Here is a 27170-nt window from a genome sequence, read left to right as displayed (position 1 = left end):
TCACTATCCCTCCACTGAAGCCTTCCCTGAGTCTCCTAGCTAGAGGCATTTTTTCAACAATCATTTCTTAGGTGACACCTATGCATCAGGCCTTGTGCTGGAGTGTGGAGGTGTAAGGATGAATGAGAGAGGGTCTTGACCTCACAGAGCTTATGGTGCAGTGCAGAATGCATGAAAGTACCAGGCAACTAGGATAGGAGGTCAGGGATGCCTTCCTTTCTGCTATTCCATCGCAACTTGTGTGTACTTCCACTACGATGTGGTGACAGTGGGCTTAATTGTCCTCTTTATATGGATGTGTTACCCACTGGGAGATCCTGGATGGCAAAGACTCTGCATTTCCCTCCTCCCCTCCTCCCTCCTTCTATAGTGCTTAGAATATAATAGTTTGCTTGGTAAATATTTGTTGGATGAAAGCCCTCTAATTATTTTAATTCATTTTAAATGCAATCCTGTCCTCTACCTTCTTTTATTAGGACTGTTTCATTTATCTTTTAGTTTCTGTATGGGTCCATTTTCTAAACCCGTATTGTTTTATTGTATCATTTAGACCTTAGTTCTTCCTATCTCTCTTGATTAGATATGGAGTTTTGTGAGAGTGTATTCCATGCCCAGGGTCTTTAGGAAGTTTAACTTATCACCTCTCATGAAAACTAGATGGTAACAAAAATAAATTTTTTTGGCATAATCAGTCATGATTTCTTTCTGATAAAGGTCCTTTTGTCTCAAAGGAATCTAGAAATAGCAAAAGAGTCTGCCTCTGTAACGATGAAAAGGCCAGGCCCCATTGGCAATTACTACCTTTAGAAAATAGACCGCTGTTGAGCTAGTGGCTGGGAATTCAAATTTCAAAACATTCAAGCCTCATGAAGAATCATGAGAAATTAGCTCAGGAAGTGCAGACTCAACATTTAAGAAAGCCGAGTAGGGACTTTCTGTGTCTTTGGCTGGAGTCTAAGGTCAGGCACTTACTTGGATGCACTTGGAGTCTTGTTCCACTCCCAAAAGTGAGTGTTCTGCTGCTTGTGTCCACACCCTGGTACAATGCAGTACAAATACCTGCCCTCTGCCACCCAGGACGGCTGCCTGCGCTTCACACCTCCCCCCCCCCACACATTTACAGCCTTCACTCTTGGGAATGGAGCTTTTGAACAGCCTGTTCCATCGTTTTGATGATAAATTTCTCTCTGTGTCACTTTATGCCCAATAATCAGTCCCCCTAGGTTTCTGCTTCCCTCCCTGTCATACCTGCATCCTACCAACCCAATTCAATGACTTTACTCATCTCTTCAGAAACGCTAAGTCCTGGACCAAAGCTGCCATGGTCACCATGGCAAGAAGGCTCAGGATAAGCAAACCAAGGATGAGACAGGTAGCCTTTGAGGTCTGGGGTCTTCCTTCACAGAGTGCAGGAGGGACAGTGGTGGCAGTGTTGTGGCATGGTTAACAGTAAGGCCTTGGAGTCAAATAGATTAGAGTTAAATTCTAGCCCTATTATTCCTAGCTGTGTGATCTTGGGCAAGCTACTTGCCCCAAGCCTCTGTTTCTTCATCTGTAAAATGGGCCTAATACCAGCTACCTAGCATTAGGATGGATGTGAGCACTGAATGAGAAATTCTTTGAAGGACAGAGTATAGTCACTGGCACATGTCAGGCATTCAGTAAATAGTAGCTAATAATATGGTGCTTCCCAGCAATGCTTTCCACTGAGGGAAGGATGAGGCTTCTTGTAGCCAGAGGAGACCTGTCCCCGCCCCACCGCCCTCTCCAGCACCCCAGGGTGTCTCAGCATTCTGGTTGGGATGCTGTCATGTGTGACAGATATCTCATGGATCCAAGGGGACGTGGCGAGAGATTCTCAGCCATGGGGTTGAAGGGCAGGATGGGCCCCTTGGCTGCCAGGAAGACAGTTCTGCTTCAGAAACCTAACCAAGAGTGAAGCCTCTTTTCTCAAACCTTGGTGATTTGTCCTCTGCACACACTGTGCAAAACCCTTGTCCAGCACAGCCTCACTCATTTCATTACACCTGACGCAATGGTAAGTTACTCCCAGACAGCACAGGGCTCTTTCACGATGGAGCAGCCCGGTAACAGACCCCCTCATTTTTGCAGTATCCTCCCATCATATATCCTCTGTCTACAAAATACCCCTTGACCGTTTCTATAATACTCACATGGATGAACAGCAAGCCTGGTCCCTCTTCCAAATATAAGTCCATAGTTTCTTCCTGATACACACAGCGAGGAAAGCCTTTGCTAAAACCCGTCTCACGTGACCTCCCTCTAGCTATTGCTCCAGTGGTTGGGACAACATTCCGGGAAACACTGGCCAACGCCCCCAGAGTTGCAGGAATCTCCCACAGCTGTCCTGGAACCCCGAGCCTAGGGGTGGTGATGGGAGCCAGGGACTGGGGACTAGAAGAGCTCCTCACCTCCTTTACCCAGCAGAAAACACACGCTCCTGTCAGTGGAGAAGCAGGGCAGCAACTCCCCAGCGGCTGTACCTCCAGCACCACCCTGCTTGCCTGGGGCCACAGCAAGGTGTGACTCTGCTACTCTTTTGTCAGATACAAGTGCTCCCAGGATGAGCGGCAAAGGAGATTTTTATATTATTCAATATATTGTCAGTGGAGATGCTGAGAGGAAGGGAGGGTGGAAGAAACAAGGGGCACACGAAGGTTTGACACAGTGAGCTTCTAAGGACGTTAAGGGTGGCATTGATGGAGGACATGCCCTCCCCCCTCCCGTGGACATAAGAAGTTGTCCGGTACCTACGGGGTAGGAAGAACGGTGGGTGGGGGAAGGGGTCATATGTCCAGGAGGATCCTGGCTCACTTACTTGGTGTGACCAACACTCGAGTCCCCTTTCCAAAAGTGAATCTGTTCCCATAATCACACTCTGGGAAAGTGCATTACAAAAAGGTCCTGGGTTTGCCCACCCTCTCATGGAGGACACACACGCTTCCCAGTAGCTCTAAAAGCTGGGATCCTGGAAGGCTGATCCTAACCTTTTCCTTCTGATGGGTGCTCTAAGCACAGGAGGGAGACTCCCTAATGGCTGTAGCAGCTTCAGCCCTGATGCTACCCATCACCTCCATTTTCCTCATCACAGCCATCAACAAACAGCCTCTGGCTATTTCTCCTCTGGGAAACACAGAACCTTTACAAAACTTGGTGAAAAACCTGCCTCCTACATAGGCCGGGTGGGTGTACGTGTTTCTAAAGATACCAGGCAGTGGGACTTCCCTCACAGTGGTTAAGAATCCACCTGCCAATGCAGGGGACACGGGTTCGATCCCTGGTCCGGGAAGATCCCACATGCTGTGAAGCAACTAAGCCCATGCGCCACAGCTACTGAGCCTGTGCTCTAGAGCCCACGAGCCACAACTACTGAAGCCCGTGTGCCACAACTACTGAGGCTGTGAGCCACAACTACTGAAGCCCATGCGCCACAACTACTGACCCTGTGCTCTAGAGCCCTCAAGCCACAACTACTGAAGCCCGCACGCCTAGAGCCCGTGCTCTGCAACAAGAGAAGCCACCACAATGAGAAGCCCGCGCACCACAACGAAGAGTAGCCCCCTCTCGCCACAACTAAAGAAAGCCCGTGCGCAGCAACGAAGACCCAATGCAGCCAAAATAAATAAATGAATAAATAAATAAATAAGTAAATTTAAAAAAAAAAAAGAAAGAAAGAAAATAGATACCAGGCAGCAGCCTGCATTTTCCCACCTCAGCTGCCCCGCCTGAGAGGAAGGCGCCATTGCCTCAGGGGCATATGCAAAAATGTATTTTTCGCTTTGCCAGAAAGAGTAGGAGCAAGAGCATTTCCAGCAAGCCGGGCCAGGGCACATGCTAAAAACATGCCTCAGCGTGACTCAGAGTCACCGCATCCTCTCTGGGGCTGAGCGAGGTTTCTGGGTGACTCACGCCTGACTCATTCCTGTTTCTACTTTTTCTATCCTCACCTAAGTCAAGGCTGCTTTCTCTCAAGGGGCCTTTCTGTCAAGAAAGTCAAACATCTCAGCAGATAACAGTCTTAAACCCTTTTCCAGAAACACAGGGGTGGAATCCTGCTTGCTCTCTGCCAGGGAATATGGACTGTCCATTGTCACTGCTGTCCTGTCTCCAGTCAGTAGGGTCCCAGGTCCTGCACGTGACCACACACAGCACCCTGCTTGGTGCACCCACATATAAATTGTTATTAGACTTTTAACAGATGAGTGTTTTGTTTTTCTGACAAGACTGGAAGTTCTTGAGAGCAAGAACCGCATCTTATGCTTCTTCTTTTCTTGGTTTGTTTGTTTCATTTTAAACCACCTATGGCCCCTGGCTTGATGATACTCAATAAGCACTTACTGAGTTGAACTGACTTTTACTGTGCATAATTATTGGGACAAGAAGGCCAGTTTTGGGAGAGGTTAAAAGCTAAGTATACTTTTGGTAAATATGAGCTGCAAAACCTAAGTGCTTAGGCAGAGAAAAACCAAGGAAGCATTTCTCAGAGATAATCAGGAGGCAGCATAAAAACCACGACATCGTGAAGTTCTTATGGACCCTCAGCAGAGAGGGGGCAACTGAATGAACAAGTACTTGACTGCAAAGGAAACTCAAACATTTTTCTCCTGATACCTTGACACTGATTCTCCTTAAAGGGTAAAACGAATAATATGGCAGAAAAAATATATTCTGAGTTAGCAGCATTGGTATGATCAATAATAACAGAACAGTAGTGGTAATAATAATAATAATGATGTGACAATAATAATGATAATCATCCTCATCATAATATTCTATTATAGACCAGAGCAAATGCTACGTATATAAATATAAACCCAATGCTGGAGGTGGGGTTACACATTTCTGGAGAGCTGACTTACTTGGGCTGATCAAAAGTTGGGTGCCAGTTCCAAATACGAATTTCTGATAACCTGTGTTCACACTCTGACATAACTCTATACAAAATGGTACCCTATAACTGGGCCAACTCTATACAAATGGTGCCCTATAGCTGGACCATAGCCGGGGATTCCTGAGTCACACACAAATTAGTTACTAAGCATGTTCCCGAGTTTGCGTACATGCGCCAAAGTGGGAAGAGGCGTGTAATTTTACTCTTTAACCTTCATTTCTAAGACCATTGGAAGATGACAAGAAATAAGTCACAACTCAATAGGAAATCCTGCTTTGTATGCAGTAGATTATATAAAAAATGTCATGAATATTCAGGTTGAAAAAGCCATTTATGTAATTACAGAGTTGCAGTTCTAGACGGGACCTAGGGTAGTTATGTCCATCCACACTTACTAAGTGTTTACTACATGTTTCTGGCATGAATGAGGCTCGTGGATACATATAATGCAACGTTACCATCACCAAACTATTTTCTTACTTAAATAGCAGACAAAACCCTTGGGGGGAAATCAGTGAAAACAGATATCCTTCAACTGTAATAAAAATCAGGCTATTTCAAGGAACTTACTTGCTTCAACAAATAGCCTTGTTCCTGTCCCGAAGACAACTTTGGAGCCTCCACTATTTCCCACAGTGATTTGTGCTGTGACAAAATAGGCTGCTTCCTTTTCCTTCCATTTTTTAACCATAGCTGTGAAGCAGGCCCAGGGAGCCTATGGGAAGGTGCTCATAATAAGGAGCAATTTTTTATATTCTCCCAGTAAATCCATTTGGTTTCTTCCTATTCATGAACAATCTCATACCTCCTACCTACTGGAAGGGTTAGTTCACCAAACAGTAGTCATGGAATATGGCCCAGGGACCAGGATCCCCACGTTTTCATCCCAGCCCTAGTTCTCACTGATTTTATGATAATGGACAATTCGACCAACCTCTTTGGGTCTTAATTTCTTTACTGGAAAAAGAGAGGTTTGGATTTCCCTTTCAGAGCTAAAGTTCTATGATCCAGCAATATCCAAAGTGCCTTCAATGTTGCATATTTTTATAACTCACAAATGAATCAGGCACTTATAGATGGGTTACACTGGACACTGGTCTGCATGGGGAAAATACAAGAAACTGTGAGGGGAAGGGAGAGTCAGAATAAGGAAGTAGCTGCTGCCAGCTCTTCTGTCTCCTCTCTCCATTGGGGTAAATTCTCCCAGCAGCCCCTGTACTACTTGTTTCCTCATTAAAACGGGAAGAGAACCCTTTAGATTTGGGGCATCCAAGTCAAGATTTCCCAAAGCTCCATGTCTCAAGTCATGGCAGTATCTAAGAATGGAAAAGATAAATTCCATGTATTTCCTTACTAACTCTGATTGGCATCCTCTCTCATTTCTAGGTAAGCCCTGGCACAGGGTCTGTGACATAATGTAGTAGAAAGAGTAAGCTTTGAGATCAGGCAGGCAGACCGTGGTTTGAATCTAGACCCTTCCACTCACTAACCCTGGGATCTTGGGCAGTTACTTCTCTGAGCCTCAGTTTCCTTTTCTGTAAAATAGGAATACTGTTCCTTGATCCATAGTTGTTTGAAGATAATCAATACTGTCTGTCATGCCCCTAGTATCGTATCTACACATCATAGAAACTGAGGTGGTGGTTATGATTTATATGTTAAGTTAAATGATTGATTAACAAGGTTTTTTTAGTGTTATAGAACTTGTTTGTGAAATAGCCATGAGTCCATACCCTTGGGTTGTATAAACTCTAGGATGGTATAGGAGTAAGAACCACAGATTTTGAGGGCTTCCACCCTCTCATCTCACACTGGAAGAGTCTGAGGCACACAGAGGGGCAATGACTTGTTCAGCATCACACTGCCAGTTGGGGCTCAATCAAATCTAAAACTCTAGACTGCAACCAGAAGCCCTGGGCTCCTTTCTCTGCACTTCACTGTTTCTTCTTTTTTTTTTTTTTTTTTTTTTTTTCACATGTCCAAGATTTTATTTGACTCATGGACCCAGTAAGATATTACAACTAGTTCAGACAGGAACTCAACATACCACCTTTACAGTCAGATAGCGATGCTGAAGTAAATTTGCAAATGGATGCAAAACTGGGCAATATTCATAGGGTTACAATTACTTGCATTTTACTAGATACAATTTGTATTTCTCTGGACAGAAATTGTTTGCATTACTATCAGTTTTCTGCAAATTCTACCTCTACAGAATTGTGAGATAGTCTTGTCAAGGACAAAGGTGGAGGGACTTCCCTGGCGGTCCAGTGGTTAAAGACTTCTTGCTTCCGCCACAGGGGGCATGGGTTCCATCCCTGGTCAGGGGAACTAAGATCTCACATGCTGTGCAGCTTGGCCCCCCCTCCCCAAAAAAGGACAAAGGTGGAGATAACCCAGTTGAAACCATGCACCTCAGATTGGGACTCAAACCCAGCCAAAACTCAGATTGGGACTTGAACCCACGAGGCCGGGACTTGAACCCGGCCAAAATCTGGATTGGGACTTGAACCCATGAGGCTGGGACTTGAACCTGGCCAAAACCCACAGTCTTCCAACTGAGATCACACACCTGGTTTCAGGACTTAATGAAGCTCAGGTTCTTGATGTCTCATCGCAGAAAGAATTCAGTGAGAGACAAAGTGATAGATAAGAAATGGATTTATTTAGAGAGAAACACACTTCACAGACAGAGTGTGGGCCATCTCAGAAGGTGAGAAAGGCCCACTGTTTCTTCTTGAATAATGTTTAGTGCAAAGGGACATCATCTCTGGAATGAACTTGGTAGGGCTTATTTGGAGCATAGGTCAAGTGACCTTGAATAGTCTCCTGGAATGAGTCTCAGAATCAATGGCAGTGGAAGCAGGAAAGTTCTATTAGATCAGGGCCATGCAATTTTCTGCTCTTCTGCTTTTTTCCTCTTTCTGGCTCCATTTAGCTCGATGCTAGTGCTAAAAACTCTAATACTGGACAGAGCTTCTGTCAGCCTCACATCTTGGGAAAAGTCTTAATAGCTTGCTAAATTCTAACTTAAAGAAAATGTTCTTGGACAGTCTTTGAATATTTTCATTAATATATCTGGGTGCCACAATTCTTAATACTTCAGCACTAGATTATGGTTAATTATAAATAAGATACAAATGACAAAAATAACATCTCCTTTTCTCCCATTCACCGTCACTGGAATACATTTTGTAGTTACCTTAGAATTGCACTTACTCAGCTCCACTTTTAGCCGGGTGCCTTTCCCAAAGGTGAGTTTGTTTGCCCCTCCCCATGAGTCCCACAGTGTCCGCTGCCTCACAATAAACTCCCTCTGTCACTTCACCCCTTTTCCTGATTTACCCTGATGAGTTAGAAAATACTTAAGACTTAATATAGCTGTTTGACTTATTCATAGGAGAAAAAAGCTCCCCCCACCCCAAATGGAATAAATTCATAGGCTGCTGGTGCCAGGAGGGCAGAGGGGCCATCAACCAGACCTACTTCCCCTTTTATAGAGGAGAAAACTGAGGCCTAGAGGCAAGGGATCTGCTCCAAGTTACACTGCTAGTTGGTAGCAGAGACAAAAACACAGGTCTATTTGATTCTCAATCTAGTATTTTTCCTTTTCCACCACGTACTGAACGTACTGTGTTGCTTACTATATTCACTTCTTCCCTTTGGCCGGGAAACTTGATTTTTCTGGGTATTTGATTTCAATTAAACAAGCACTTACCAAGCACTTACTCTGTAAAAGGACCATATTAGACACTTCATGGTATATAACAGGAACCTCTGCTCTTAAGGATCTTTCAATTTTAATAGGCAGATCTTCTCAGTAATGAAAGAATTCTGTAGCTGTATGTGTCACAGATTGTCCAAGACTCCTCAGCTAGATTGGGGATATAGAGGGAAGAGGAATGGGAGGGATACCTGGGGTGAGGCTACAGTCTAGTCTTTAAACAGGAAGCCAGGCTATTTCTGGAGAAACCAGGTTTGTCTTAATTATCTGGGTATTAGTCTCTATTCCATTCTACCTAGCAAATTAGTTCTACTAATTCAACTAATTCAATTTCTAATCCTACTAATCCAACTCTTCTGTTGGTTATTTTCATTTTTCAAAGTGCTCCATGAAGGCTCAACCTTAAATTCATAGGTCAACTGATAAAACAATGATGATGCATCCACAAGGGTAAAACACAGAAATTACATGTAGAAGTCTTAAACCAGAGAACGAGAAAACAGGAGTGGGATTGGGTCAACATTTACCTGGAGAGACCAGAAGCATAGTCCCCTTTCCAAAAGTAAGTTTGTCGTATCCTGAATTCACACTATAGCAACCCCCCATACAAAAATGGCCTGCAGTGTTGGGTCTTTCAACCTCTGATTGCTTACGGAAGGGAAAGAAGACCAGCATTTATGGAGAACCTACACATGCCAAGTGGGTTGACAATCTCTATATATCACCTTGCCTTATTTGGGCCGTTAACTGTGCCATGAACTCTGATATTATTGTCCTTATTTTACAAATGAAAAACAGGTGACGTGGGGTTAAGCACACTGAACCAGCACTGCTACACAAGTACCCTGGAGACATGAGACTTTTTAACATAGGACAGATACATGTTAGGAGGAGCTATGAGTGAAGAATCCTTCTCCTCCTTCCTACGAGATTGAGATTGCAGCTGTATTAGGGTTAATTCTCTTGCTAGAACCAGACATTAGACCTCTAGTAACAGTGATGCCCCGAACTCCAGCATATCCTCCATCACACGATCATTTCCTGAGACATGAAAACATTTTCATCAATCTTCCTGTTGTTCCCTTGATACTCTACTCACCAGCCCTGACCAGCAGTCTCGTCCCGCTCCCGAAGATCCATGTAGAGCCTCCACCCTTCCCACAGTGTTTCTTAGTCAGCCAAAAACACCCACAAGCCCACACACCCTTCGCATACCCAAGACTGAGAGATACAGCCCTTTCACCTATGAAGGGGACTATATCTTAACTTTCTTTTTACATTCCACATAACACACAGGCCATTCAACTCAAATATGGGCATTTATTGTGCAACACTTAAAATGAAGCCTCTCTCTCCTCATCGCTCTGGGTCTATCACCACCAAACTTGTGATTTTCAACTCTATGCATCCCGCAGATGTATCTAGTCCTTTTGTCTCCATCACACTTATCAATTTTTAGATTCCTGCCATAGTGTCTCTCCTAGTTTTAACTTCAATCAATTGAAACTTCATGGAATAGCATCCAGATCATTGAGGGACAGCTTCCTGCTCCTACAGTCAACTTATTTTGCAGACTTAGGCCTAGTGGTAGCCTGGTTGCTTACTCGAGTCCTGTTCTGTCCCCAGAGCCAGGCGTCCTGATTAAAGGGCACCCACTCTGCTTCAGGTCTGGTAAAAAACACCACTTGCCTTCTCTTTGGTTCTTATGCTCTGCAAATTTACTGTTTTCAATTGGCCTCATGGGTAGCGTCTTGGCTTTCTTTTCTATTAAGAAAGAACACAACTTGGATGCAATAAAACTATTATAATGTTAAGGGTTGGATGAGGGATCTTTCTATAATATCTTTATTTAAATCTTCTGAAAATGGCCAGAAAAGGCCTATTACGTCCCCGTTATGTGCTCCAAATGTTACAATCTGAGAGACAACAACACAAGTAAGGAGAAGTGCTTAGGAATTTAGACTTACTTGGGGTGACTTGAAGCGTTGTTCCAGTTCCAAAGGTAACCTTTTGGTTACCCCCAGAATTCACACTGCATTTCAGGCCTTTACAGAATGGCTTCCTTTCTGCCATTCTCATGTGGGTGACATGTGAGTCTCTGTACTTCAGTAGAAGAGAGAGTGGTTTTCACCGATGCCTATGGCTACATGAAAATAGCTCTTTTACTAAGAATCTACATATTCTCTTCATGTTGAGAAGAGAATATGTAGATGCTTATATATTCATGTCCAAGCTGTCCTAGCTTTTTCTTTTTTTCTGAAAACAAATAATCATAATATTTTACATGTGTATAGCATTTACTAGTTTATAAAATACTTTCATATCCATTAGCTTATTTTATCTTTAAAAAAACTTATGAGATGAGATGAAATATTTTCATTTTACAGGTGAAGAAATTGTGGCTCAGATGCACCGATCAAGCCAGGATTAGGACTAGCAGTGTTCAGGCAAACTTTGCCTTTTTCATTATGATCCACTCTCTGACGGAGCTGTGTCAGTCTGTTATTTCTGGTTCATCGACACTACTATTTTTCCTCCACAGTTAGATCTTTCTAGCCTCTGTGCCATTACTTTAACACTTCTTTCTATTTCAGAATGCACTTAAATCCACATAAACCATGCATTTCTTGATATTTGGGCCCTACAAATACTGCAGTAAGTTCAATGGGTCTCAGTCACCACATTAAGCCTCCTACTTTAGTGACATATTGTCTACTTACTGGGTTTTATTGATAATCTTGCCCCAGTCCCAAAGATGCATGTATTATAAATCATAGCACAGTGCTGCCTGACAAGAATTCCTCAGCTACCTTGATAATAGATTAATGTGATTAGCATGTATCTATCCTCCTTCCTGGGAACTCTGGCTGGGATTTCCCCCTTTTTTTATTATTGAAATAAAGACTAAGCCATGGAGTTAAGCCTCTGAAAGCCTCTTTTCAGAGCACAATAGAATTGATGGAGGGGAAAGCCTGAGAAGAGTCCAGCTGATGGTCTTTAGACAACTCCGACACATTTCCTTCAAAAATTTCACCAAGTCATCTTGTTTTACCAGCCAAAGCATATCAGCTTTGATTCCCATTTTTACTTAGGAATCAATTCCTGTACATGAGCTCATTTTACCAGTGGTTAGAAAATTGCTCCTATCCCTGTAGGTAATCTTTCTTTCTTTTATCAGTTTAGTGTGTTTTAAAAAATTTGTGAGCATGGGGTGGGACAGGGGATACGGTTGGAGTATTAGACACGAGGGACAGCATCTGTTTTTTTCATTTTGTTTTGATGGCTTTCATCACTAAACCCCAATACTCCTTGAGTTAAAGAATAAGGAGACATTTAGTCATGTGTGCAATGTAAGTCTGCAAGATAAGTTCAGGCATTATGATCAATAATAACCAGGTACTTACTGGAACATACTGATACGGTGGTTCCTTTCCCAAAGACCAACACACTTCCTGCCTGGTAGGCACAGTGAAATGAGGCCCTGCAAATACCCTGAGTACCTGTTCACTGCCTCCAACGTGTATATAACTACAAACAATGGACACTTGTATTCTGTCCTTGCCTTTGGCAAGGAACTCAGTGAGCTCTCAGTGTTTGGGAATGCAACAGTAAAGCTCTGTTACTTTGTGAGAAGGAGAGGGTAGACGGGGGTGTGTCCTCCACTTACTCAATAACTATTCACTGAACACCTCCATGTGTAAGGCACTGTGCTAAGCGCTGGGATAGAGCAGAAAGCTGCTAGGATACTGTCCCAGTCCTCGTGGCGCTTACAGTCTAGTGGGAGGCACACAGAAACAAATCCATAGATAATACAGTATCAAGTGATGAAAGTGCAGGAATAAATCAGGCTGGATAACGGGATGGAGAATCAGGTAGCGGCTGTGTTTGGTGGCTTGTTAGAATGGCTGTGCAAGAAGGGTCTCTCTGAGGAGGTGATATTATCTGAAGTGAGATCCAAGCGTGGAGGAATGAATCATCACCTCTATTTACAGATGGTCTTTAGACAACTCTGACACATTTCCTTCAAAAATTTCACCAATGGAGGTGAAAAGCCAATAGAGGGCCTGAAAGATCAAAGCCTGGCTCCAAATCACACAGTGTCAGGGACGGCCATGGACGCTTAGATCATGCCTTCTTTCTGTTGAAGTACTAGATCTAGTTCTACCATGTAAATTCCTGCTTAGGAAAGACAAAATGAGACAGAGATTCTTCCAAAGTGACTTTGGGATGTTATCTGGGTAATTGGAAACTGTGGCACTGGCTGTTGAGGCATCAAGGTTGTAAGAGGAGGCCAGCTGGAAGAGAAGGTGTTAGCATCTCAGAGTGTTTCTCTGATGGCTTTTCTGATGGAGCTGGCCACTGAGATGGGGAGACTTCTTCCATCCTGTTTCCCTATTAAGTTGGCAAACAATGCAATCCATTGCCCAGCAAAATGAGCTCTTACAGTTACGATGGGGAGGATACAGGGAGAGCTCTGCTCCCCACTAAATCTGAATAAACCAAGGACATTTGCCAGTCCACTTCAATGAACAAAAAAGCCTGTTACATGTCTCAGTAACTAATTGAATTCAAATTTCATGGCAATACTTACTAAGATTCACCTTTAACGTGGTCCCCCTTCCAAAAACCAGCTTCAGGCTGCTTATAAACCCCACAGGCATCTATTTCATTACAAAAACCAAAGTGAGCTTCATTTTCAAGCACAGGAATTCTCCCAGGTTCTCTCACTTGGTTGAAACCCAGTTCAGCACCAAGCACATATTTAGGTAAACTCAAGAAAAGTCTTAAACTCATACATTCTTTGGAATGGTAGGAAACCTCCGAAACCATTTCCTACAAGCTCACAACCTCAAGCATTTCTCTCCCAAGTGATCTCAGGTTTTGATGATCTCCAGGGACAGTCTTAGTCACCAATTCTCACATTCTATTTTCTCACAACTAGAAAGGTTCACCTTATATCCAAATTCAACCGTTTCTCTGCCATAGCCAAGATCCATGAAGCTTTTTCATCCTCAAGTTTACCCTCAAATGGAATTTTTCATAAAATCTGACTCTCAGAAAAATCACGAATCACCTGACTGCCCATACTTTTCAAAGAGATTTCACATACATTATCTCATTTGAGTCTTACAAAATCCTTTGAGCTAGACAGAGCTGGAATCATAATCTCCATGTCATAGATGAACTGAGGCTTAGAGAGCTTCCCATGGACGCATGGTTGGTGAGTGGCTGAGTAAGATCCGTTGTCTTTTGGCCCCGGGCTGAATGCCTTAATGATTTATTTGTACACGTTCACGTATTGATCATATCACCTTGGCTTTCAAGTATCTCTCCCTTCTTTATTCTCTTCCTTAATGAAAAGGACAATATCGTCAACAACAAAAACAATATCCACCCCCTTCCTCAAAAAAAAAAAAAAAAATAAAGCACTCTAAACAAACCTCCAGCTCAACTTTTTCAGAGCAATGTTCTTTTAATCCTCACACACTTTCTGTGAGCCAGGAGATAAGAACTACCAATATTTCATTTGCATTAATTGGGAAAACTGAGGGCCAGAGGAGGTAGATCAGAATGCTGGTTATAGAGCCTGCAGCCTGGTACAGACAGCAATATATTGAACCTTAGAACACATGGGTCCTGGCCCTGCTCTTGTGACCACATTCAAATCGCTTAACCACTCTGAATAGAGAGAATCATCGCTTTCCGCCTTCCTCTACCTTGTGGGACAATCAGACAAACGATGTGAAGAAATAAGGAAAGTGCCTTCATTGTTTTCCTTTTCTTAAGAAGACAGACCCTAGAAAATATCAAGATGGCGATATCCTTTACCCACACTGAATTTGTGCATACCTGTGTGCTTATGCGTAAGAGCAACACTACACATTTCTAAGGCAAGTTTGAGACAGATTAACGTGGGCCAACACGGCGCATTCAGTTTAAAACTGATGGCTAGGCTCCTGCTTCAATGCTGGAGACAGAACTGTGGCTCAAGAGCCGGTACTCACTCGGCTTGACTAACATCCTGGTTCCTCCTCCAAAGGTTAGCTTGTTCCCTGCAGAGTTGGTCACACAGTGATTTGAGGCCCAGCAAAAACCACGGGGACCAAGGAAATCACACTCCATAGATGCCTGTCAAAGGCCCTGTCCTATGGCCATGGCAAAGTGGAGGGATTGTGATGGTTAAGGTAATCCTGTCTCCCAGCGCTGTGCACACTTTGTAGAGCTGGAATGCTTGTCCCTGGGCACGTATTTGGGTCTCCCCCTTTCATATATTTACTTACTTCTCTGCTTTGGCTGTTTGGCCCTGGATCTGTGAGTGAGGATAATAGGTGTCAACCATAAACTCACTCAGGGGCCCACTTGACCATTCATAACCCACAAAGGAACCTGAGAACAGGAAGCCCTGTAAGCTCTGGGAAGCTTCAGGGTCAGGCTGGTCATATATCCAGCATGGAAATGCTGATGAACTCACCCATACACAGGCATGCACGCCGTTACCATCTCTATATTCAATTTAGTGCACAGGGAAGAGCCCAAAGAGAGGAAGGATACTTTAGTCTTGGGTCCACCCAGGCCCTCCGAGCTGCTGTGCCCTGTGGGTCAGCTTTACTTTCCTTGGTCCAAGTTTCAGACCCAGACCCCCTCCAGCTATTCTAGAGCCCATTCATTGGTGAGGCTTGTACTAAGGAAACGGGGAAGAGGCTTTTTGGGGAAAGTTTACAGAATACGATGGAGAGGTCATTTCTGATAAGAAAGGAGTTGATGGAGCCTTTGATGGGGAGATGGCTGAGAATCACAGGACTCCAGAAAAATAACCCTGGCAACTCTGTACCTCAAGCTGGCATGCCCAGCCTGGGTTGAGGGCCACATTCTTCCCCTTGCGTTGGGTGTGGACCAGAGCAGGTGTTTCGGGATGCCTCACACTCTCTCGTGGGGCTGCCCTTCTCCTTTGCCTTTAGTGGGGACACATACCAGTCTCCTCTCAGATTCTCAAGTTCCTGAAAGTGACGCTAGGTGGTCTTGACCTTCCTTCCGCTTCCCCATCCCTGTCTAACTAAGAAGGAGGGTCCTCCAGTAGCAGCAATATACATATTCCCTAAGACATTTCCCTAAGTCTTCCCTAAGACTTTCCCTTTAGTCCCTAAAGACTAAGGACATTCATTCATCTCCCTTTCCAATTTCTTCATAGTACTGTTTCCCTGGAGTAGAAAACAACCCACTCACCAGGCTGTACAGTTAGCTGAGTTCCTTTTCCAAAGTAGAGCCTCCCCAGACTTGAGTCTCTATCGACACAGTGCTGGGCCCCTTTACCTGAACTTGGTCCTAATGTTCCCCATCACTCTCTCCCCTGCCCTGGGGGACAGGGTTGAAAATTCACCCTCATCCTCTTTAAGTGGCTTTAAGTCTTTTTTCTTGTGCAGCCGACAGTCTGAGCGAGACAGTCAGATCTCAGAGGCTATCTCTCAGGGGACAAATGGTCTGGGCTAACAATAGTCTTCCACCAGCAGAGGCCCTCTCCCATCAGAAAGCAATTACACGGCCTTTTGAGAGTGTTTAAATTGGAAGGAACTTTGCTTCCCTGGCCCTATTTCCCAGTATAAAAGGCTGCTCACTTACTTGGATTGTCATTGTGTTTGGATCCCTTTCCAAAGCTGAACTTGTGAAAACTTTGATAGACTAGTTCTGTCCTCTGCAAAATCACCCCATTTCCCTCATTCAACCTCTGGTCGTCCCTCCAGGCATTCTCTTTTCCTCTTCTTTCTTTTTTTCTTCCTGATATGGTCCTTTATTTTCCCATTTATGGCCCTGGGAGATCATACCCCACCATCTTCTAGGTATAAAAATCCCAAATAGGTTTTAGCTGATGAATAATTCAATGACATATTTCTTTGGCTATCAAAATAATAAAAATAGAAGAAACAGGTCTGAGCTCACCTTCTCATCCTCTAGGCTGGAGTCATGAGATCTTAGCGCTTAGCATTGAAAGGGAGCCCAGAGATAATTCAGTCCAATATCTAAAATAGCATAGAAATCCCTTCTACAACATCAGATAGTCAGCCTAAAGGACCCAGTGTGCAGATCTCCAAGGAGAAAGAGTCCTGCACTTCACAAAGCAGCCTTTCCACTGCAGGCCGGTTCCCCTTGTTTAACAAGATTGCACAGGAGGCGGAGACACATATCCTTTCAGCCACTGGTACTAACCCCTTTCCTTGTCTAAATGGCAGTTCTTCAAATATTTGGAAAAAGTTATGTCTCATCTTAATACAACCCAGTGACTTTTGGGGGGGACCTGAGATAATTTCAGATAGCTAGCTTGGTTTTTTTCTGACCGTAAAGCCCACGCTCTCAACAAATTTATCCTTGTGAAGGCATCCCTGAGGCAGAGAGCATTTTGCGGTGGAGGAGGATGTGAGGGAGACACGTGAGGTAGACAGGTCAGGGTCCTAATGGTTATGGTCTTAGCGCAAACTGGGAAATCTTTTTGGAATTTAGTTACTGACCATTGTGCTTCCCAGCTGGAATTGCTTGTAACTGTGCCCACCATTTTGTTCTAAAATTATTCTCATTTTTTCCTTCTTACTTACTTGCTCTTACAGTTACTGTTGTTCCTGCTCCAAACGTCAACTTGTAGTCATTAGAGTCACAGTGCTACGTCTTCCTACGCAAACCTCATCCTGGATAAGAGAGTGGGCTGGGGGGACAGGCAGGCTGGCCTGAGGTCTAGCGCTGCCCCCTCTGTGTAGGGAGCCCTTTGGCAACTATTTTAACCTCTTGCTTTGTTTTTCACTTTCACAGTTTCCTCACCTGTGAAAGTGGGGATGATAGTATCTATCCCAGGAGACCGTGAGGAAGGTTAAATGACTTAAAGTATGAGAGACATTTACACAATACTTTGCACATAGCAAGTGTTCAGTAAATGTTAGATTATTATCAATATAATTATAATATATAATTTTAATTTAATACAATTTTAATTTGTCACATCTCCTCTCTGAAACCCTGGACATTCATAGGTCCTTTAAGTTATATCCAAATGCTTTTTTTTTGGGTCAACTAATAAAAGCAGCAATAGTTAACATTTGGGAATTTTCCTTATATAAGATACCATCCCAAGAGTATGGCTGGCAGTTTCAGAATGTTTACTGAATCATAGGATTTGTTTACTACATTTTATATCTGTTTAAGGGACATATGAACAAGGACCCAAAACACAAAATAACAGAACTCAAAATAAATACAGACTGGTAAGAGGAATTCAGGATAATACGTTGGTGACTTTTTCCTGTAGACAACTGTCACTTACTTGGCTTTACACTGAGTTTCGTCCCAGATCCGAAGTAAAAATCTGGAGTTGTACACCATGTTTACTCTCATTACAAAAAGTCTCCTGGACTTCCTAAAAGGGAGGTGTGTTATCCAGAGATGACTAACCAAGTTAGGCCAAGACTAATGCAACCCCACCAGCTTTTTTATTTTTTTGCTACTTTCCTAGAAAATTCAAGAACCAAAATGAGGAATGAGGCAAGAAGACCCATTCATTATCAGAGACAGGCAAGACAAGGGCATCTGATTTTCTTCAGTGCTTTTATCGATTTCTTTTCTTTAGTTTTCTGCTTGGGTTCTTTCTTGTGTCTTCTGTGCTTCATACGCACACTATTTGAAACAGGGACACTGCAAATAAATGCTCTTTACCTTTCTCTTTTCCTGATTATAAATGGAACGTCTCCTCCGGTGGTGGATTGGATTGTGAGGAGAATCCTGATTCTACCTTTAGTTCCAGGGCTATCTGGAAGCTTCTCTCCTTGAGTTGGACCTAGGTCTGTGTTGTGCTTGGCAACCTGACCTGAGCTTCCTTTTAAGGACACCCTGAACCACAACAACAAGCTAGCAGTATTATGTATGTATGATCAAACAAGATCACTGCGTCTTATCTGTCAAACTACCAAAGTCCATTATATAACCAAATGTACTTTAACAGCCCCCGCCCAGCCCCACAGTGAAACTGTACATTTTGGCTTTTTTTCTCCTGCTCTCTGCCTGCATATTCCCTTTAGCAAGGGGGGAGAAAAAAGAGGCCGCTGCGTTGGCTGTCATTTGCAAGTCTAGATGAAACATTGTTTATGGGCAAAATATTTTGCTGACACTTTCAAGAGAAAGGAAACCTCAGAGCCAAGAGTTAGACACCCACACAGTTTGGATTTAAACAAATCTCAACAAGTGAACACAGTTAGGAGAAATAAAATAGAGGTGACTTCAGTCCAAGGCAAGTAATTATAATACTTATGCAGTTTGGGAGGGCAAACTTGTTCTTACTTGTAGAAACGATAAGCAGTGTGTTACAGGCACACTATGCTGGAAGGGCACCAGAGAGCTATAGAAATAGAGCTTCATTTAAATATCTTAAATAGGCACTTTTGTGTTTAGCAACTTATGTAGAAATAAGCCAGGATAGACTAGAAATATGGCTGGCCAACTAGACTTGGTTTAAGATAGTTCCTGGTAAAACCATCTTGTAGCATTTCTCCTGGTTCTAGTGAAAATATTATGAGAAAGAGAGGTTCCCTTTATGGAATCTGATCCTATTCTTCTAGGTTAGGATAGCTTCTTTTCTACTCATTTTCACCAGCTCCTATTCCAAACTTAGCAAAAAGCCTTCTCTTTCTCTTTGGTCTTTGATAAATAATTCTCTTCTTATGTTACCCTTTTAAGTATGTGTTTTTAGTATCTCTCCCCCCACCCTACTCCACCCCCTGGCCCATTACGTTACATAAATGTACAGCATACATTTATAGATGAATAAATCCGTGGAAATAGTATTTAATTGTAACGGCCTACCAGGTACAACAGTCAGTTGAGCCCCAGATCCAAAGGTCAGTTGCCAGCTTGAACGAGAGGAAACACTGTGCTATGCCCAACAACAAAAACCAGATCCAGAATAGGCCGGGTTGGCAGAGCACAGAGTAAAGAGTTGGCAATTACTTTATGAATTAGGTGTGTATTATTGTCAATCTAGGTTTGATCTGGAGTGACCAAATTGCCTATCTACAAATTGTAAATAAAACCTTCTTTGTCTTTATAAGCTCACCTTCTTTTCAGGAATCTTTGCTTCCCACTTTCTACTACAGAGTTCCAGGGGTCAAATATATGCTTTAACATATATAGACCACTCCCCGATTTTAGAGGTCAAACCTCTAAGTGTTCACATCTTTTCAGACTCACAAAGCCCAGAACAGAGAATATTTCTCTGCTGCTCTGGGGATCTCTGGGTTACGTCACCAGGAAACTGCCCGAACCCTTGAATCCTCCTTAGACTGAGTACAGGATCTAAATGAGGTATAGAGCTGCATTCGTTAACTAGTTAATTTGGCCATGAGTTTGATACCAATAAAATAATTTTAGAATGATCAAACTATCAGGGAAATTTCTAGTTTTCCCCATTTCTTTTCTCATGACTGTGTTGATTTCACTGCTAAAAGACTTTAAAACTGCAACAAAGATCAATTTTACTATTTCCTAAGGCAGTGAGGATGGTATAAAAGCTCAAGAGGGATCAGGATACGGATGGTCATATGCCAGGGAACAATGGGGTCCACCTCCAGAATGCAAGTTCCCTGAGGGCAATATCACATTGAGTTTCTTCCCTGATGGGTCAACTGGTCCGAACGCTGAGCCTGGCATAGAGTAGGTACACAAAAATATTTGTCAGATGAGTCTTGCAGATTCCTCAGACCTCAGGCCAGGAGAATTAATGATAGGGACTTAAATTCTAGTCTGAGCTCAGCCATAGACTTACTGTGGGACCATGATCCGTCTCTTCCCTGGGCCTCAGTTTCCTTATAGGTGGACGGTCAGAAAAGATGACTTTAAGGGTTCTCTCTGTTCCACGAGGCTATGTTGTACAAATTTTTGGCCTAAATTCTCAGAAACAGAAAGTGTCCCAACAGTACTTACAAATAAACTTTTTTTTTTTTTATTAAGTGATTTTTAGACCTTGGGAGAGGCTAATCACCGTTATTCTGGTCAGTGATCATTACTTACGAGATTCCTTCTATACGTTGACATAATCTTAGTTGAAAAGAATAGCACCTGGCTTCCCTGGTGGCACAGTGGTTGAGAATCTGCCTGCCAGTGCGAGGGACACGGGTTCGATCCCTGGTCCGGGAAGATCCCACATGCCACGGAGCAACTAGGCCTGTGCTCCACAACTACTGAACTTGTGCTCTAGAGCCTGTGAGCCACAACTACTGAGCCTGCGTGTCGCAACTACTGAAGCCCGCACGCCTAGAGCCTGTGCTCCACAACAAGAGAAGCCACTGCAATGAGAAGCCCACGCACCGCAACGAAGAGTAGCCCCCGCTCGCTGCAACTAGAGAAAGCCCGCGTGCAGCAACAAAGACCCAATGCAGCCAAAAATAAATAAATAAAATAAATTAAAAAAAAAAAAAAAGAATAGCACCTTAGAGTCTTGTTAAGGAATTAGAAGTCTTGTCGCTGATTACCATACAAGTCCAGGGCTACAGATCCTAGCCAATATCCCAAGTAATCAGTCACACATCATAGTCCCACCACATATATTCTGGGAGCAATTCCCAGGCACTCCCGTGCGTGGCCCATTTTGCACACAGATGTCAGATCCTAGCCGGGGGGAGTTTTGTCCTTCTATTTGATGTTCATTCACCCTTTCTAAACATTCTTCATATAGTGTATAATTGAGTCTAAATCAGCCCTTAATCCACAGACATTGCTTAATCCAGGGCTACACATTTATACTTACTGGGCTTCACAGATAACTCGGTTCCCTGTCCGAAGATAAGCTTTCCTCCCTGATTATAATTCACACAGTGTTACATATCCTGTCAAAAACACATCCAATCTTCCTGAACACATTTCTAATCCTCCACCCCAGAATCCACAGCCGATCTCTCCCACACCACAGCCTGAATCACGGCTCTACTTCTTCCTGTAACTTTATTCCTTATAAGGGGAATCAGGTACTTACTCGGGTGACTGATAGAGAAAAATGAGAATTCCTATGTATCCAAAAATATTTCTGTTTAACACCAAACCGATCTCTCACTTTTGCTTACTGGCTCTGGGTATTGTTGTTCAGGGAGATGGCTTCCTTTCAAATATGTCATGGTCTCAGCTAGAAATACTTGGCACGCGGGTTAGAATTAAGGGCAGGTGAGGCTCCAAGAAATCAGGCTTACCTGGGGCGACCACAACCCGGGTCCCTGCTCCAAAATTCAATTTCCCCCAGCCGTCAGTTGTCACACTGTGACGAACAGCTCTACAAAATGGCTTCCCCAGGGAAGACAGCGACTAAATGAAGACAAACGGCTCATGGGGAAACAATCTTGCTGCAAAATGAGGGAACTGCATGATATGAGATACAAGCTTTCTCCCCCCCCTTCTCTTCTGATTTCTCTTATTGCAAGACACCAAGGATGATGTTGCCAAGCGCTGCCCTTCCTAGGCTGCAGGGCCAGAGAGTGGCACTGCTGGGGTTAACGAAGACCAGGTTTAGGGGAGACTGGGCTCTGCAGGGATAAAACCCCACCATCTAGGAGTTTACCTGCTGCCAGACGCAGCCCTCAGCACCACGGAACTCAAGTTACAGCTGGTTACCACGGCTCCCCTCTCATTTAAACAACCTGCTGCTTCGAATTCACCATCTACCTGAAAAAGTGTTTGCTCCCTGAGTTCTGTTCCTGTTAGAATATGCCGGTCTCTGAGAGGTCTCAGTTTTTAAGTGCATGAAATGGGCATAACCCTATTGGAATCTCCTTCTGAGGAAGACTTGCCATCAGATGGTTTTACTTATTGGAAGATTAAGAGAATGGACGGAACCCAAGGCTGGGTTGTCGGTGGGGTCCTGATGGCTTTCTTCCCTTCCGCACCTCCCAGAGCTCCTTCAAGGACAAGGGAGATGACCAGGCTCCGGGCCTTGGTCCGCTCAGCCCCTTTAATAGCCTTCTGGTCCAAGGAGGCCCCCGTGGGAAAGAGAGCAGGTCTTCTTCTTGGAGATAATCATATTCAGTGCACAATTCAAATTGGATGCCACTTACTTGGCTTGACAAGCAGCCTTGTTCCCTTCCCAAGGACACGGGAGAAGCCTTGTCCTTGCGCACAGTGATTATCTCAGCATCAAAACCCTGCCAACTCAGCTTTCCCCCCCGACAAAGCCCTCCTGAGAAGGGAAAGCTCCGATGTACTTCCTCCAGCATTATTCCCACGGGCCTGTGATTTTCCTCCCTGAATAAGCATCCCTCCCACTCCTTATCGTCCTCTCCATCCCGGCTCGGAGGTCACAATGGGCCCAGGCCTCAAGCACGGCTGGTTTCTGTTCCCACCTCTCCGTACTTACAGGGCAGCACAGACAATCTGGTTCCCCCACCGAAGGTCAAACTCTGGGCATAGTTATTCCCACAGTGCCTCTGGGCTCTACAAAAACCCCTTAGAGCTTCCCCCCCCCCAACCCACCCCGCCCCATATCTCAACACCATCAACGGCGCAGGACCCAGACCCTGTGTTTTTAGCTTTAGGATGAAAAAAATCAGCCTGCTTGTCCTAAGTCTGAGAACAAAGGGGGTTTGGGACACGACAAGCAAGGGTTCCAAAACTTAACCCAGCAACCCCGGTGTCCTGAAGGATGCAGCTTTGCATTAATGAGCCAGAGTTTTTTCACAGAGCAGCTCAGGGGCTGGGAAGAGGCTTAGAGAGGTTCTCTCGTTTCTCCTCCTGCCTCGAGGCAGGGCTGCACTCCTATCAGCCCTGAGACAGGGTGTCTATCTCCTTTTAAAAACCCTAGTGGGAAGCAGCCGCATAGCACAGGGAGATCAGCTCGGTGCTTTGTGACCACCTAGAGGAATGGGAATAGGGAGGGTGGGAGGGAGGGAGATGCAAGAGGGAAGAGATATGGGGATATATCTATATGTATAACTGATTCACTTTGTTATAAAGCAGAAACTAACACACCATTGTAAAGCAATTGTACTCCAATAAAGATGTTAAAAAAAAAAAAGTGTTATAAGGTAATGGGGGAAAAAAAAAAACAAAAGCCCTCCAGAGGAAGTGCTCTGGCAACTGCTCCTGACAGCTCATTTTCACCGTTCACAAACCTGTTAGGAAGGTTTTTATCACTAACCTAACTCCCTTCCTCTTGCAGTATTAGCCACGTCCTGTGGTCTGAGTCCCGGTGGGGCTGGAGAACGCAGCATCTCCAGCTTTTGTTTAATGCGTCCTCTCCCAGATTGAGATGTGACTTGATTCCCACCTTACACTCAGCCCCTTGTCTTCAATATTAACTGGCCCAGTTTGCCTCTATAGACTCCTGATCCTCCATCCCCAGGTCTGAGAGTTTCATTTAGGGACTATTTTTCAGGCGCCATATTTCTCACGAGCTTCACTACCCGGAGGAGCAGAAACACGATCTGGGGCAAGAAGCTCTTCCCTGTGAAGCTTCCATCCTCTCTCAATCCCTGTCCCTCCACATGGGGAACCCGTGCCTTGGGGCACTTTGGAGGGAGTCACGCTGGGGTCAGCTTGGTGAGATGGTGGTGCAAGGTTTGTGCTGCCGCAGCCCTCGCCCGACTATACTGTGAGCTGCGTCCCTGCTCTAAGGGGTTATTGTGTAGCCTCAGATGCTCCAGCCATGAGCTCTCTGCAGAAACCTCTCCCTTGCCTCTGATACTTGGACAATTTCGTATTTAAATTAGCCAGGATTATTTCTATTTCCACTTACACACTTTCCAATCCCAGGTGAAGAATTTCGTAGAACAGGCTGACACTCTCCACCCTCCCCCATGCCAGCTCTTCTCCTGCTGCATGACAGAGCCTTGACAGAAGAGCCTGAGGGGCGAAACGAAAGCTCTACTGTGTATTGGAGATGATGTTTATCATTATTATTAATAGCTAGGGTTTAATGATCTCTTTCTGTGTTTTGGGCACTATGCTAAATAATTTAGCTGTTATTATTTTATTTGATCCTTTCAATAACACAACAAGTTAGGGATATTTATCCTCATTTTATGGATGGGGAAACCGAGGCTCAGAGAGGTTAAGTAATTTGTCCAAGGTCACACAGCTAGTAAAGTAATGGCGCCAGGACTCGAATTTAGGTTTTTCTGTCTCCAAAGCTCACACTATAGTGCCTAATCTGTAATCACTTCGGGATACATGGCATCTCAGAGGTGCTGTAGAAGTAGACTCAGTGCTGAGTCTCATATTTACAGCAGAAATTTTATTCTCAAACTAGATGCCTAAAGTTCTAGTGGTTCTTTTCAGAGATTTAAATCACAGTGATGGAGGCAGGTAGTCAAAGTTAGATGTACAAAAGTACTTTCTGGCAGCAAGGGCTGCTAAATTTTGGAATTGATTACAGAGAGAAGCCGAGAAATTTCCTGCCCTAGACCATCAGACGGAGCCAAAGTGTATCCCATGTGGCCAGGGAGCCTGCAGGGAAGCCAAACCAGGGGTAGGGGTGCTGGGTCCCCAGTGGAGGTCCTTCCTGACAGTGTCACTGGCTCAATTATTGTTTATATCTCTATTTATTTGAAAATGTTGTATATGCTCCTGAAAGCTCCTCACCATGAGCCAGAGCAAGTGTGTGTGCACGCACACACATCTCATTTTAAAGCAGAGAAAGAAACCAACTCTCTTTGGCCTGGGGAAAGAACATTAATAAAGAGCCCAAGCAGATGCACAGGATTAAAGTATTTTTCAAACTAACGATTTGATTGATTGCCCCTAAAGGCACAGCCAAAGAAGAACACAACTTACTTGGCTTCACAGTGAGCACGGTCCCGTCCCCAAATGTTAATTTGCCTGCATTGGTGTTACACAGTGTTCGGTGCTATTGCAATAACCTTGACTCGGGCCTCTAGGAAGACAGGTGGAGGTGGAGGAGGCAAGCAGGAAAACAAAACCTGAAATGACTGCCCATGGCCAGAACAATCTCCTTGTAATTAGGTTAGAACGTGGGACGAATAGTAATAACTAGCAACTTCCCAGTCCGATTCTATTTGCTGTAATTTTCCTTGAGAGAATGGGCCTTGGCAGGAGCAACTCCTGGGAAATTCACTCAAAGTGGCTACTGCTTGGTCTCCTGGGATCCCCTCTTTGTTATTCCTGCCAGCCCTTTATCTATTTTCACCCAATTCCTGCCTTTCTTTCCCCTCTGCCTTCCTCCTCCTGGAGGTTCACATATTTTCTCAGGGAGAGACTACATGGATCTTAAAAGCCAAGTACAATGCCCCAGGGAATATGTGCATTAATAGCCTTGTTTTCCAACTGGTATCATGAACCACCCAACACAAACCAAGCAAAGAAAACACCACCTGTGTTTTGACAGCTTCTGCATGATGGAAGGCAGGCATCTTGGGAAGAATAATTAGCCAGAAAGAAGAACTTACTTGGTGTGACCAAGAGTTTGGTGCCCTTCCCGAAAATGAGTTGGTAACCCCCAACTTCAGAGTACACACAGAGTTTCCTTTCTTTGCAAAAACCCCACAGATGCTGAGAAAATCAAACCACTCACAGCATAGGAGCAGTGCTGACAAAAGTTCAGGTTGTAACAACAACCAGATGACAGGCAAAAGAGAAGGGCTGTCACAGAGGCTTGCCATGCGGGGGTGGGGTGGACCATCCCTGAGTCCTACAGAGACCTGGCTGGATTTCAGAGGTCAACTGGTCCATCCTTCTGTCTTCAGCCAAGGTGTTCTCGGACCAAAGACCTATATATTCTTTAAGAGCTCCTGGGAAGTAGCTCTTCTTTGCCAACGGCCTTTGCATTCAACCAAATGTTCCTTATATCTAATTGAAATCTGCAGTCTGAGTTCTTTATGTCTTGAGCTCCTCTCCTTGAAGATGGGCGATTTCATGTCAACATGCTCCAAATAGAAACTTATCACAACACACAAACCAGTCCCAGGGGTCACCTCTGGGGAGGAAACTGATATTGAAGGAAGGGGGGGTCAAGGTGAATATTGGCTTTATCTGTAATTTGAATTGTTTTTACAATGAGAAATTTTCATGTATTACTTAGACAAATTAGAATTAACAACAACAAAATTAATAACAACAATAAATAGAAACACACAATATATTTTCAAATGACTCTTGGATCTCAGACAAGCCTTCCTGTCCTCCCTAGACTAAAGAGTCTCAGGTTCTCTGTCCTAGGGTTTTGGTCTCCTGGGATCAGGGGAGGGAACTAGGTAGGATGTGTGGCCAGAACAAGCTGGAGGCGCTGAGGATGGGGGGAGGCATGGTGCTTGCCCATGATTGTCTGGTTAGCTTTTGAATTATGCCAGAGTAACCTGTTCATCTTCCTGCTTAGCACTGACTTCCCAGCTCCTACCAGAACTTTCTTGGGGGTAAAAGCATTCATAGGTTCATTGAAAAAATCATTTAAAGGCAGAAGCCATTCTGATCAAAATTAGGGATGGCCAGGGGCACTTACTTGGAATCACAGCCAGTCTTGTGCCCTTTCCAAAGAGAAGCTGCCTGCTTCCTGAATTCACACAGTGATTG

General features: G+C 44.1%; 1 protein-coding gene across 1 annotated transcript in view; it reads right to left on the bottom strand.

The window, feature by feature from the left end:
• The window catches only part of LOC118889744 (T cell receptor alpha chain MC.7.G5-like), a 257692-nt gene that overhangs the window by 11768 nt on the left and 218754 nt on the right, over window positions 1-27170 (bottom strand). Inside the window, exons 3-4 of the mRNA XM_036841837.1 lie at window positions 26560-26577; window positions 25419-25463 (exon numbers count right to left, since the gene is read on the bottom strand). Coding sequence (XP_036697732.1) covers window positions 25419-25463; window positions 26560-26577 — 63 coding nt within the window. The remainder of the gene's footprint in view (window positions 1-25418; window positions 25464-26559; window positions 26578-27170) is intronic.

Source organism: Balaenoptera musculus, chromosome 2 (genome assembly GCF_009873245.2).
Source record: "Balaenoptera musculus isolate JJ_BM4_2016_0621 chromosome 2, mBalMus1.pri.v3, whole genome shotgun sequence".
NCBI classification, from domain to species: domain Eukaryota; kingdom Metazoa; phylum Chordata; class Mammalia; order Artiodactyla; family Balaenopteridae; genus Balaenoptera; species Balaenoptera musculus.
Note: the sequence above shows the minus strand (reverse complement) of the source record. Positions and strands in the feature narration are given on the sequence as shown.